Source organism: Scyliorhinus torazame, chromosome 17 (genome assembly GCF_047496885.1).
Source record: "Scyliorhinus torazame isolate Kashiwa2021f chromosome 17, sScyTor2.1, whole genome shotgun sequence".
Classification (NCBI taxonomy): Eukaryota; Metazoa; Chordata; class Chondrichthyes; order Carcharhiniformes; family Scyliorhinidae; genus Scyliorhinus; species Scyliorhinus torazame.
Window position 1 is genome coordinate 49,737,027 of NC_092723.1, and position 12,430 is coordinate 49,749,456.

At 47.6% G+C, this 12,430-nt stretch overlaps 1 protein-coding gene across 1 annotated transcript in view; it reads left to right on the plus strand.

Moving 5' to 3' along the window:
• The window catches only part of LOC140393459 (immunoglobulin-like and fibronectin type III domain-containing protein 1), a 93,027-nt gene that overhangs the window by 41,812 nt on the left and 38,785 nt on the right, over positions 1 to 12,430 (plus strand). The window contains exons 11-14 of the mRNA XM_072479791.1: positions 2,976 to 3,117; positions 5,166 to 5,462; positions 6,703 to 7,002; positions 7,126 to 7,299. Of these exons, the coding sequence (XP_072335892.1) occupies positions 2,976 to 3,117; positions 5,166 to 5,462; positions 6,703 to 7,002; positions 7,126 to 7,299 (913 nt within the window). The remainder of the gene's footprint in view (positions 1 to 2,975; positions 3,118 to 5,165; positions 5,463 to 6,702; positions 7,003 to 7,125; positions 7,300 to 12,430) is intronic.

The window sequence follows — 12,430 nt, forward strand, 5'->3', positions numbered from 1 at the left end:
CGTGAATCCCGCCCCCGCCGGTTGCCGAATTCTCCGGCACCGGAGATTCGGCGGGAACGGGAATCGCACCGCGCCGGTTGCCGGGCCCCCCCCCCCCCCCGCGATTCTCCGGCCCGGGTGGGCCGAAGTCCCGCTGCTAGGATGCCTGTCCCGCCGGCATTGATTGAACCACCTACCTTACCGGCGGGACAAGGCGGCGCAGGCGGGCTCCGGGGTCCTGGGGCGCAGGGCGCAGGGCGATCTGGCCCCGGGGGTGTCCCCACGGTGGCCTGGCCCGCGTTCGGGGCCCACCGATCCGCGGGCGGGCCTGTGCCGTGGGGGCACTCTTTTCCTTCCGCCTTCGCCACGGTCTCCACCATGGCGGAGGCGGAAGAGACTCCCTCCACAGCGCATGCGCGGGGATGCCGTGAGCGGCCGCTAACGTTCCCGCGCATGCGCCGCCTGGAGATGTAATTTCCGCGCCAGCTGGCAGGGCACCAAAGGCCTTTTCCGCCAGCCGGCGGGGCGGAAATCAGTCTGGCATGGGCCTAGCCCCTCAAGGTTGGGGCTCGCCCCACCAAGATGCGGAGGATTACGCACCTTTGGGGCGGCGCGATGCCCGACTGATTTGCGCCGTTTTTGGCGCTGGTCGGCGGACATCGCGCCGATACCGGAGAATTTCGCCCCTAGACTTTGTTGGCAAGGCTAGGATTTATTGTTCACCTCTAGTTGCGCTTGACAGGATAGTGGTGGGCTACCTTCCTAAACCATTGCAGTGCATTATGTGAAGCTACTCCCACAATGTTATTAGGAAGAGTGCTCCAGGATCCAGTCATAATGATTCACAGAATAGAATTTACAGTGCAGAAGGAGGTCATTCGGCCGATCGAGTCTGCACCGGCTCTTGGAAAGAGCACTCTACTTAAGCCCGTGCCTCCACCCTATCCCCGTAACACAGTAAGCCCACCTAAAGTTTTGGATACTAAGGGCAATTTATCATGGCCAATCCACCTAACCTGCATCTTTGAACTGTGGGAGGAAACCGGGGCACCCGGAGGAAACCCACGCAGACAAGGGGTGAACGTGCAGACTCCACACAGACAGTGACCCAAGCCGGGAATTGAACCTGGGACCCTGGCGCTGTGAAGCAACTGTGCTAACCACTGTGCTACCGTGCTGTCCCTGTTGCATTAGTACTTGTTAGGCTTTTGCCAAGTGGTGCATTTTACAGGCCAATGTGATAATACCTTATCATTTCCATACCTCTGCTGGTGGGAGTGTGATGATTGATTGCTCAGCGTGAGATAGACTATGGGTGTGTAAAACCAAAAGGGGTTTGGTAAGAAGTTACTCAGCTACTCTCTGCCACGGGAAGGGTCATCGCGAGAATCCTCCTCAACCATCTTCGCCCAGTGGCTGAAGAGCTCCTCGCTGGCTTCCACCCATCAAGATGCACAATGGACATGATCTTCAGTGCATGACAAATCCAGGAAAAGTGCAGGGAGCAGCATCAACATCTGTACATGACCTTCTTTGATCTCGCAAAGATCTTCGACCCTGTCAACCATGAGGGATTGTGGAACACCCTCCTCAAATTTGGCTGCCTGCAGAAATTCATCACTATTCTCCACCAGCTCCATGATGACATGCAAGCCATGATCCTCACAAATGGAGCCATCTCAGACTCAATCTGTGTGCCAACTGGGGTCAAACAGGGCTGCATCATCATGCTCTTGTCAATCTTCCTCTCAGCAATACTCTACCCCATCACCCTGAAGCTCCCCGCTGGAGTGGAGCTAATCTACCAGACAAGCGGGAAATTGTTCAACCTCTGACACCTCCAGACCAGAACCAAGACCACCCCAATTACTGCCATCGAGCTGCAGTACGCAGACGACGCCTGTGTGTGCGCGCAATCAGAGGCCGAGCTACAAACCATCGCCGACACATTTTACCAAGGCATATGAGAGAATGTTCTCTCAAAGGTTCTCTACCAGTCCGCTCATGCCATGCAAACTGCCCCCATGGTAAGCCCTTGGACAAGGTTGATCATTTCCCATACCTCAAGGGCCCCCTCTCCGTGCGAGCAGACATCGGTGATGAAATCCAGAATCGACTCCAATGCACCAGTGCAATCTTTGGATGCCTGAGGGACAGAGTGTTCAAAGACTGAGACCTCAAATCCAACACTGAGCTTATGTTCTACAGAGTAGCTGTGGTCCCTGCCATCCTGTGTGCATTGGAAACATGGACAATGTATAGAGACACCTCAAATCCCTGGAGGGATATCACCAACATTGACTCTGCAAAATCCTGTAAATTCACTGGCAGAATAGACGTACCAATGTGAGCATCTTCTCCCAGGCCAATGACCCCAGTTTGGGGGCACTGGTCACGCTCAACCAGCTGTGATGGGCGGGCCACATTGTCCGAATGCCCGACATTAGACTCCCGAAACAAGTGCTCTACTCCAAGATCCGCAATGGCAAGCGATCACCAGGAGGGCAGAGGAAACACTACAAGGACACTCTGAAAGCTTCCCTAAATAAATGCAACATCCCCATCGACACTTGGGAATAGCTTACCTTAGAATTCACAAACCGGAGAAGAACCATCTACGAAGCTGCCAATTATCTCAAGCTTCACGGGGTGGAGCACACGGAGGCCAAACATAAACAACATAAAGAAAGCGCAGAATCCAGAGCGTCAAACCCACCTCATCAAACACCACCTGCCAATCCTGTGGCAGAGCCTGCAGATCCAGGATTGGATTATTCAGCCATCGCAGAACCAACCTCTCTGGAGTGGAAACAAGTCAACCTCGACCCTGATGGACTGTCCAAGACATTGGGATTTAATTATGGAGAACATCTTTGCACTATAGCAACTAACAATGAAACGATGCAGGTACACTGCAGTTCTTTTGTTCTCTACTTAGCAGTATTTTAGAAGTTTTTAGAACTTACCTATGTTTGTTGATATTTGTGTGATTATAGATTACCTCAGGAGATAGAATAATAGCTGCTCAGGAGGGTGCTGTGCAAAAATTGACCATACAAAATGTCCAGGAGGAAGATTCAGGGACGTATAGATTTGAAGCTGATGGAGGAAAAACTGAAGCTTCTCTGTTTATTGAAGGTAAATCGTAATGTTTATGAAAGTAGCATCAGCTTGTTGGGCACCCAATTTAATTCAAATCCACAGTAAACCAACAAATAAGAATAACAGTTGGAAAAAGGAGAACTTGAATCAAGCCTATTCCTTTAACAGAAATACTTCCTCTCAATATATTCCTTCCGTATGAAATGACAACACCAGAAATGTAGAATGTTAAATTTACAGGCTAAACAAATCTTCACACAAAATGAAATGCTTCACAGTGTGACTTATAGGTCAACAACATATTCAAACGCCTGATGTATGCACATTTCATGCTCCAGATTTTCACTTTTTACAAGTTGGTTCCTGAAATCTTAGCATTTTGGAAAGAAAATTGAATAGCCTTTACGTTTTCACTGAACTTGCAGCTATGACTTAACATCATTGCCTGGAGATTAGCCAGCACTGCAGTTCGTAGCTGGGTCTTGCAAAGTGGTTAAGAACAAACTGACAGTTTTCTTTTGTATTTGACCAAATCAGTGAAGCAGTATTTCATTTTCCACTGAAGCTTGAAACAAATGAATTCATGTGTGTTGACACATTAGCACATTTGAATCTGATGGCTCAGTGCTGACTGAATGACAGATAAAGTATGGGTATTGCGACTCAACTCCGTTTTTTCAGGAATAGGAACATTTCTGCAATATCATTTTCAGACACCCAGGTCAGTTATCAATTATTTTGGTTTTGGTCTTTGGGGGCAGGATGAGAAGAAGAGACAATTAATGTGCTTAAACATAACATTTGCTATTTTCTTTCACTAATTAGATACGGCCGATGAATTTCTATTTATACAAAGCATTATGTGTCTCTTCGGATATTTTGAAGCACTTCACATCAAATCAATTATGAAACAAATGTTGGTCCTATCAAATGATGCTACAAGTTCTGCTGAACAAACTCCTCCGGTCAACTTTATTAGCTTAACTCATATAGCAGTTAATTAGTATACAAGATATTTTTTCCACATACGAGCCCATATAGTAAATGGTAGTGCCCCAATCCCAGCTGATATTATACTGGAAAAGTCAGATCCAGAGGGAAACATGGCTAATAGATCCTAACCTTTTTTTTTTAATAGAAAACTGTAGAGGAAAGTTACTGAACAAATTCACATGAATCTGCTGATGAACTTTCAACACAGAGAAGAAAATATTTGTTAAACAAGTAAAATAGACTATATTATACCAGAGAAAAAGGTTGAAAAGATCTCAATACAAGGAGATTATTCAATTTCCTGCTATTACTTTACCCAGCAATGCATTTACAGACACACAAATCATTAACTAGTTATCACTAGCTTGACGCAAATGTTTCTTGTTTGGGATTAGCCTACTTGCAAACAGTTTTCTTCCAGTGAATTCTTGAACATTCCCTTGATGCTTCTCACACAACTCGTATCTCTGCCCAAGACACCCAAAAATAGCCACACTTTAAACTCACTGTTTCAGTAGCAACACCGCTGAGCTGACCACCTTAGTGGGCCCTATAAGTGATGATTCAGTTAACTGCTGTCCCTCAAGCTTTGTACTTTGCTTTTCTCAGAGAGCTGAATACTCCCTGTCTTCACTCTCTGACACACAATGAACTCTTCCCTGTCTTTCTCTGTGTCCGTTGCCCACTGTCACGAGGCATCAGCCTAGTTTGTCACACTTTGCGTCCCTCCGCGCCCCCCCCCCCCCCCCCCCCCCCCCCCGAATCACTAAACTTCTTATCCCTTTTTAACCATTTCTTTAACTTCAGGGGACAAATCGAAAAGGCTGACCTTTCGGCCACATGTCCATCCAGACCTCTCGGCACAGACTCATATCACACCCACATAAAACTGAAACCACTCTACCCTCCTTAACACAAAAATACATATAAATAAAAATACAACTTAAAAATGATTGGTTCTTCCAGGTAGCAATAAAAACTGATCTTAACACCTAAAATTGAAGCATAAGTTGAAACATTTTGCTATCATTGAATTTATCATTATGAGATGATTGCTAATTATTTTCTTGAATGTTACTCTTTAACATCAGATCCTCCAGAGTTTGATCAGGATGTGCTTAACCAGCTGGGAAATAAAATCACGCTTGTTAAGGCTGGTGATACTGCAATAGTGAAAGTGCCGTTCTCAGGGAAGTCACCAATGAAGGTGTCTTGGTACAAGGATGGGGAAGAATTGTTCGAAGACAACAGAATCAGCATTGACAACAGTAAAAATGTTACACAATTGTCAATCTCCAACTGTAACAGAAAGGACAGTGGAAATATGACAATTAAATTGAAGAATGAATGTGGTATGGCAAGTACAGACATGAGCCTGCTTGTCACCGGTAATGTATTTAAATCTCGCTGTTTTCTTCATTGTGTCATTTTAGTTATTATTGTCATTTTTGTTACCTCAAGTTCAATATTGTGTTTTGCTTCATTATTCCTTTGTTTATATAACTTTATTTAGACTATATGCAACTTCTTACGATTTTGATCTGGTGATAATGATATATAAATCTCTTCCCACAAGTTTACTCCTCTTTTAAGCCCCAAAGGCTGATAGGCTGGTAAGTGGGAAGCAGCAATGGTCAGTGGAGACTTCTCATTTGATGGTTTCCTCTCTAAGGGAGAAAAGCTAGTCCCATTCAGCAAGGCTGAGATCAGAAACTGAATGTGATGGTGCATCAAATCGGTGCTCGTGGTTTCATGTATTGGTGTCTCAATCTATTCTCCTATATTTTGATAACTCCTGTCCGGAGAAACCATGAGTATTTTTGTTTTGTAGATGTTTGAGATGCTTTGAACTAATCACTTGAAATGAAAAGTATGTATTTTTACAAATGGCATATTGTGGCCAAATCTTATACAACCCCGCTGGAACAACCAGCCACCTAAGGTACCTATCTTTAAGGCATGAGGGTCTCCCAATGTTAGGAGTTCCCTTGTCCTTCCTGTCACAAGGATATAAGTGGATGATGGTACACTCAGTGATAAAAGGCTAAGTGATGACCTTCAAAGGGCTACAAGCCGGGGGCATGACCTGAACCTCAAAAACACAGCAATTGGTGAATTTATGTTCAAAGTTAATGCAATCTCCTTACCAAGGGGATTGCTTGAGGCCAATTTTCATGTTTCATGCACAAGTGGTGGAGAAACCCCCACCAATTTTGCTGAACTTGGAAGCATGGTGCGCACATAGTCACACATATGTCCACCAATTCATCCCAATAGGGCTATTTCGCTTTGAATAATCCAACAGGGTCATCATTGGAGGGCATCAGTTGCCCATGACTCCAGTACAATTGCCATGATTGAGGCTATGGTCATTTTGTGTATTTTCTTTTATCCCTAGTGGGTTGAAATGACAAGAATTTCAGATAAACATTCTCAAATTGTTACCTAATTATTTCACTCAGCATCACAAATTTCCATAAGATCTCTGATTTTAAGAAATATCAACAAACTTCTAAACATTTGTTAACATCACCCGAAGCCTTTGACTACAGGGTATTAAAGCAGATATATCAGAATCTGGTTTGACTGAAATAAATTATTGACAATTTTATGGGTGTCTTGTTTCAGATAAACCGCAGGCGCCTCAAGGGCCGGTGGAAGTTCTCGAAAATTCTGAAAGTTGCATTTCATTTAAGTGGAAGGCACCCAAAGATGATGGTGGTCAACCCATAGAGCACTATGAAATTGACAGGCAACAGGTGGGTAGAAAAACATGGACCAAAGTTGGTGAAGTGGACAAGTCAACAACAACATTCTCTTTTGACAAAGTGGAGCCTGGAAAGAAATACAAATTCAAAGTTTTGGCAGTGAATTCAGAAGGCATAAGTGAAGGACTGGTATCCGATATAATCACTGCTAGTAGAAAAGGTAGGTTCGTGCAAGGTTGGGCTTTTGTATGCCCACGTCTTTATACAGCAGTAGGACAGTGAAAATAATTTTCATTCAAAATAACTACCAAATTTAATGTTTAATGCAAATATTTTTTTGCAGCTGTTCCTGGACCTCCAGAAAATCCAAACATCCTGAATGCAAACAGCAACTCCATTACAATATCATGGACTCCACCACGTAACACTGGCGATTCCAAAATAATTGGGTATATCATAGAAAAGCGCAAGAAAGGTAGCAACACCTGGAGTGCTGTCACTGACATTCCAATCACAGGTAATGACAAGGGCTGAATTTTACGAGAGGCATTGGGAAGCTGACATTGGGGTAAAAAGTGTCTCCCGAGCTCTGTGCCATACCCATTCGACAATGTTACCACAAGCAGCTTCTGGCCATCTGTGGACCCGCTATTCAATTAAGAACATGGGCTTCTGATGCTGCCAGCCAATCACAAGGCCAGAAGCTCTGAAGACTTAATAGTAGAGCCACCGAGCGAGGTGGTCGTTGCTGAGGTACACAGGAAATCTCAGGCCCCATAGTAGATCAGTAAAGAAAGTTTTATAATTCACAGGGAAACCCCTCTAGGGAACTGCTCAGGGCTGTCTTCCCTTCCCATAGCTCACCCTTTGTTCCATGAAATTATCCCTCCATACTGTTGAAGGGAGGCCACCTCCATTTCTTTCCAAAAAAAATTATTTTTTATTTTTCCGATTAAGGGGCAATTTAGTGTAGCCAATCCATCTACGCTGCACATCTTTGTGGGTTGTAGGGGTGAGACCCACGCAGACACGGGCAGGATGTGCAAACTCCACATGGACCGTAACCCGGGGCCGGGATTTAATCTGGGCCACAGCGCCGTGAGGCAGAAGTGCTAACCACTGCGCCACCGTGTAACCCTGGGCTGCCTCCATTTAGCTGGCAATCTCCCCACACTGCTGAGGGAAATGTAAAAATGTCAATAATTAGCCCGTTAATTACATAAATCAGATGTCTCTCCCCCACTTAGAGTAGGAAGCCTCACAGCACCCGATCCTACCATCAGTAAAATGCCCAAAAGACAATCTGACCCGGCTCCCTGTGATTTTCCCACCCCATCTCCCAGGGCTGGTAAAATCCTGACTCGACACTCAGCCATTTTGATTCAATAATAAAGATGGTGTTGAACTGTTTGCATGATATATTATAAAAAATGTAATAATTTAAATGCATGGTATGTAATATTTGATACCTAACATTATATCATAGATCATTTTAGATAAGAAAATGTTGGCAGTACTCAAAAAGCCTCAATCACAAAACAAATAATGGGGCTTTACCTTGTGGGCAATATAGATGATCCAATAAGATTACTGGAGTTATTTCTAAAACTCAAAACTCATTAGGAGGAATTACGCTGTTCTTTCGAACTAACCTGTTAAAAGGGTTATTATAAATTACCAATATTTAATGTCACTTCCTCTAAAAATCAGTTTTGGATAGAAACGTGATTACATCTGCAATGTGTCATTTTGCTGGAGAAAAATTAGTGTCTTAGTTTAAGATTGAATGCAAACATCTTTAATTTAACTTGGGTACAAGAAAAGACTCAATATATTAAGATCTTGTATCATGTGAAAGAAAGAGTTCAATTCTATGCTTCGGTTTGGTGTTTAAGATGTGTACATCTATAAAATATATTTATTAAAGTTTTTTAACACAATTTTTCACCCTTACAAACAATAACCCCCCCCCGTAACAAAATAACAAGAAATCGCACAGAGCAAGATATATACATGGTAAAATGACATGTTTACATAGCTTTGTACACTGGCTCTCTCCCGCACGTGCCAGTTTCCCCAACCCTTCATGTTATCTCTTGCTCATGAACCCTGCCAGGCAATCCACCATCCCCCCCCCCCACTCCCTAGGTTGCTGCTGCTGCTGACAGACCTTCCTCTAACGCTCCGCGAGATAGTCTAGGAACGGTTGCCACCGCCTGTAGAACCCCTGCGCAGACCCTCTCAAGGCAAACTTAATCCTCTCCAGCTTTATGAACCCAGCCATGTCATTTATCCAGGCCTCCATGCTAGGGGGCTTCGCCTCCTTCCACATTAGCAAGATCCTTCGCCGGGCTACTAGGGACACAAAGGCCAGAATGCCGGCCTCTTTTGCCTCCTGCACTCCCGGCTCGTCCACTGCTCCAAATATTGCTAGCCCCCAGCTTGGCTTGACCCGGACTTTCACCATCTGAGATATTGCTCCCTCCACTCCTCTCCAGAACCCCTCCAGTGCCGGGCATGACCAAAACATATGGACATGGTTCGCCGGGCTCCCTGAGCACCTTCCACATCTGTCCTCCACCCCAAAGAACCTACTCAACCTCGCCCCCGTCAAGTGCGCTCTGTGAACCACCTTAAATTGTATCAGGCTGAGCATGGCACATGAGGAGGAGGAATTAACCCTACCTAGGGCATCAGCCCACAGACCTTCCTCAATCTCCTCCCCCAGCTCCTCCTCCCATTTACCCTTCAGCTCCTCTACCAGCGCTTCCCCCTCTTCTTTCATCTCCTGGTGTATTGCCGACACATTGCCCTCCCCGACCCATACACCCGAGATCACCCTGTCTTGAATTTCTTGTGCCGGGAGCAACGGGAATTCCCTCATCTGTTGCCTCACAAACGCCCTCACCTGCATATATCTAAAGGCATTTCCCGTGGGGTATCTCGAACTTCTCCTCCAGTGCCCCTAGGCTCGCAAACGTCCCGTCAATGAACAGGTCCCCCATTCTTCTAATCCCCGCCCGATGCCAGCTCTGAAACCCCCCGTCCATCTTCCCCGGGACAAACCGGTGGTCACCCCTGATCGGGGACCACACCGAGGCTCCCACTGCACCCCGGTGCCGTCTCCACTGGCCCCAGATCCTTAGCGTTGCCACCACCACCGGGCTCGTGGTGTACCTTGTCGGCGAGAGCGGCAACAGTGCCGTCACCAACGCCCCCAGGCTCGTTCCTTTACAGGACGACATCTCCATCCTCTTCCATGCCGCCCCCTCTCCCTCCATCACCCACTTGCGGATCATCAACACATTTGCTGCCCAGTAATAGCTCCCTAGGTTTGGCAGCGCCAACCCTCCTCGGTCGCTACTGCATTCCAGGAACCCTCTCCTTACCCTCGGGGTCCTATTCGCCCACACAAACCCCATTATACTCCTACCTACTCTCTTAAAAAAGGCCTTGGTGATCACGATGGGAAGGCACTGAAACACAAACAGAAATCTTGGAAGGACCACCATTTTGACCGACTGCACTCTACCCGCCAGCGAGAGCGGTAACATGTCCCATCTTTTGAAGTCCTCCTCCATTTGCTCCACCAACCTCGTCAGATTCAGTTTATGTAGGGCCCCCCAATTCCTGGCTATCTGGATCCCCAGATACCGAAAGCTCCCCTCCGCCCTCCTCAGCGGTAGGTCCCCTATCCCTCTTTCTTGGTCCCCTGCCTGTAATACAAAGAGCTCACTCTTCCCTACATTGAGCTTATAGCCCGAAAACTCCCCAAACTCCCTTAGAGTCTGCATGACATCCACCATCCCCTCCATTGGATCCGCCACGTACAGCAACAGGTCATCCGCATAAAGCGACACTCGATGCTCTTCTCCCCCTCGGACCACCCCCCTCCATTTACTAGACTCCCTCAATGACATGGCCAAGGGTTCGATCGCCAATGCAAACAACAGGGGGGACAGGGGGCACCCCTGCCTCGTCCCTCGGTACAGCCGAAAGTACTCCGACCTCCGCCGGTTCGTTGCTACACTCGCCACCGGGGCTCTGTAAAGGAGCTTAACCGAACTGATAAACCCTCCCACGAACCCAGACCTACGCAGCACCTCCCAGAGGTACTCCCACTCTACTCGGTCAAAGGCCTTCTCCGCGTCCATAGCTGTCACTATTTCCGCCTCTCCCTCCTCCGATGGCATCATTATCACATTTAAGAGCCGCTGCACATTAATGTTTAATTGCCTGCCGTTTACGAATCCCGTCTGGTCCTCGTGGATCACCTCCGGGACACAGTCCTCGATCTTCGTGGCCAGCACTTTTGCCAGCAACTTAGCATCCAGATTGAGGAGCGAGATCGGCCTGTACGATCCACATTGCAGTGGGTCCTTGTCCGGCTTTAGGATCAAAGAAATTGTCGCTTCTGACATTGTCGGGGGCTGGGTCCCCTCCTCTCTTGCCTCATTAAAGGTCCTCACTAGTAACGGGGCCAACAGGTCTACGTACTTCCTGTAGAACTCCACCGGGAACCCGTCCTGTCCCGGGGCCTTCCCCGCCTGCATACTCCCCAAACCCTTGTTCAGCTCCTCCAACTCAATTGGTGCCCCCAAACCAGCCACCTCTTGCTCCTCCACCCTCGGAAATCTCAGTTGTTCTAGGAATCGTCTCATCCCCTCTTCCCCCGCTGGGGGCTGGGATCTGTACAGCTCTTCATAGAAGGCCTTGAATACCTTGTTTATTTTCGTCGCACTCCGAACCGTGGCTCCCCTTCCATCTTTGACTCCCCCTATTTCCCTCACTGCCATCCTCTTACGGACCTGGTGTGCCAGCGTCCGACTAGCCTTTTCCTCATACTCGTAGGTCGCCCCTGCGCCTTCCTCCACTGTGCCTCCTCCTTCCCTGTGGTCAACAGGTCAAACTCCGTCTGGAGCCATCGTCTTTCCCCAAGTAATCTCTCCTCCGGGGCCTCTGCGTATCTCTTGTCCACTCTCAAAATTTCCCCCACTAACCTCTCCCTTTCCATGTCCTCTGTCTTCTCCCTATGAGCCCTGATGGAGATTAGCTCTCCACTGATCACCGCCTTCAACGCCTCCCATACCACCCCACCCGCACCTCCCCGTTGTCGTTGGCCTCCAAGTATCTTTCGATGCACCCCCCCACCTTCCCACACACCACCTCATCTGCCAGCAGTCCCACATCCAGCCGCCACAGCGGGCGTTGGTCCCTCTCCTCTCCCAGCTCCAGTTCCACCCAGTGCGGGGCGTGATCTGAAACGGCTATGGCCGAAAACTCCGTCCCCTCCACCCTCGGGATGAGCGCCCTGCCCAGAACAAAAAAATCTATCTGGGAGTAGGCTTTGTGCACATGGGAGAAAAAAGAAAATTCCCTGGCCTGCGGCCTTGCAAACCTCCATGGGTCCACTCCCCCCATCTGATCCATAAACCCCCTAAGCACCTTGGCCGCCGCCGGCCTCTTTCCAGTCCTTGATCTGGAGCGGTCCAGTGCTGGGTCCAACACTGTATTGAAGTCCCCTCCCCTTATCAGGCCTCCTAACTCCAAGTCCGGAATGCGCCCCAACATGCGCTTCATGAATTCAGCATCATCCCAGTTCGGGGCGTATACATTTACCAACACCACCCACGTCCCTTGCAGCCTAC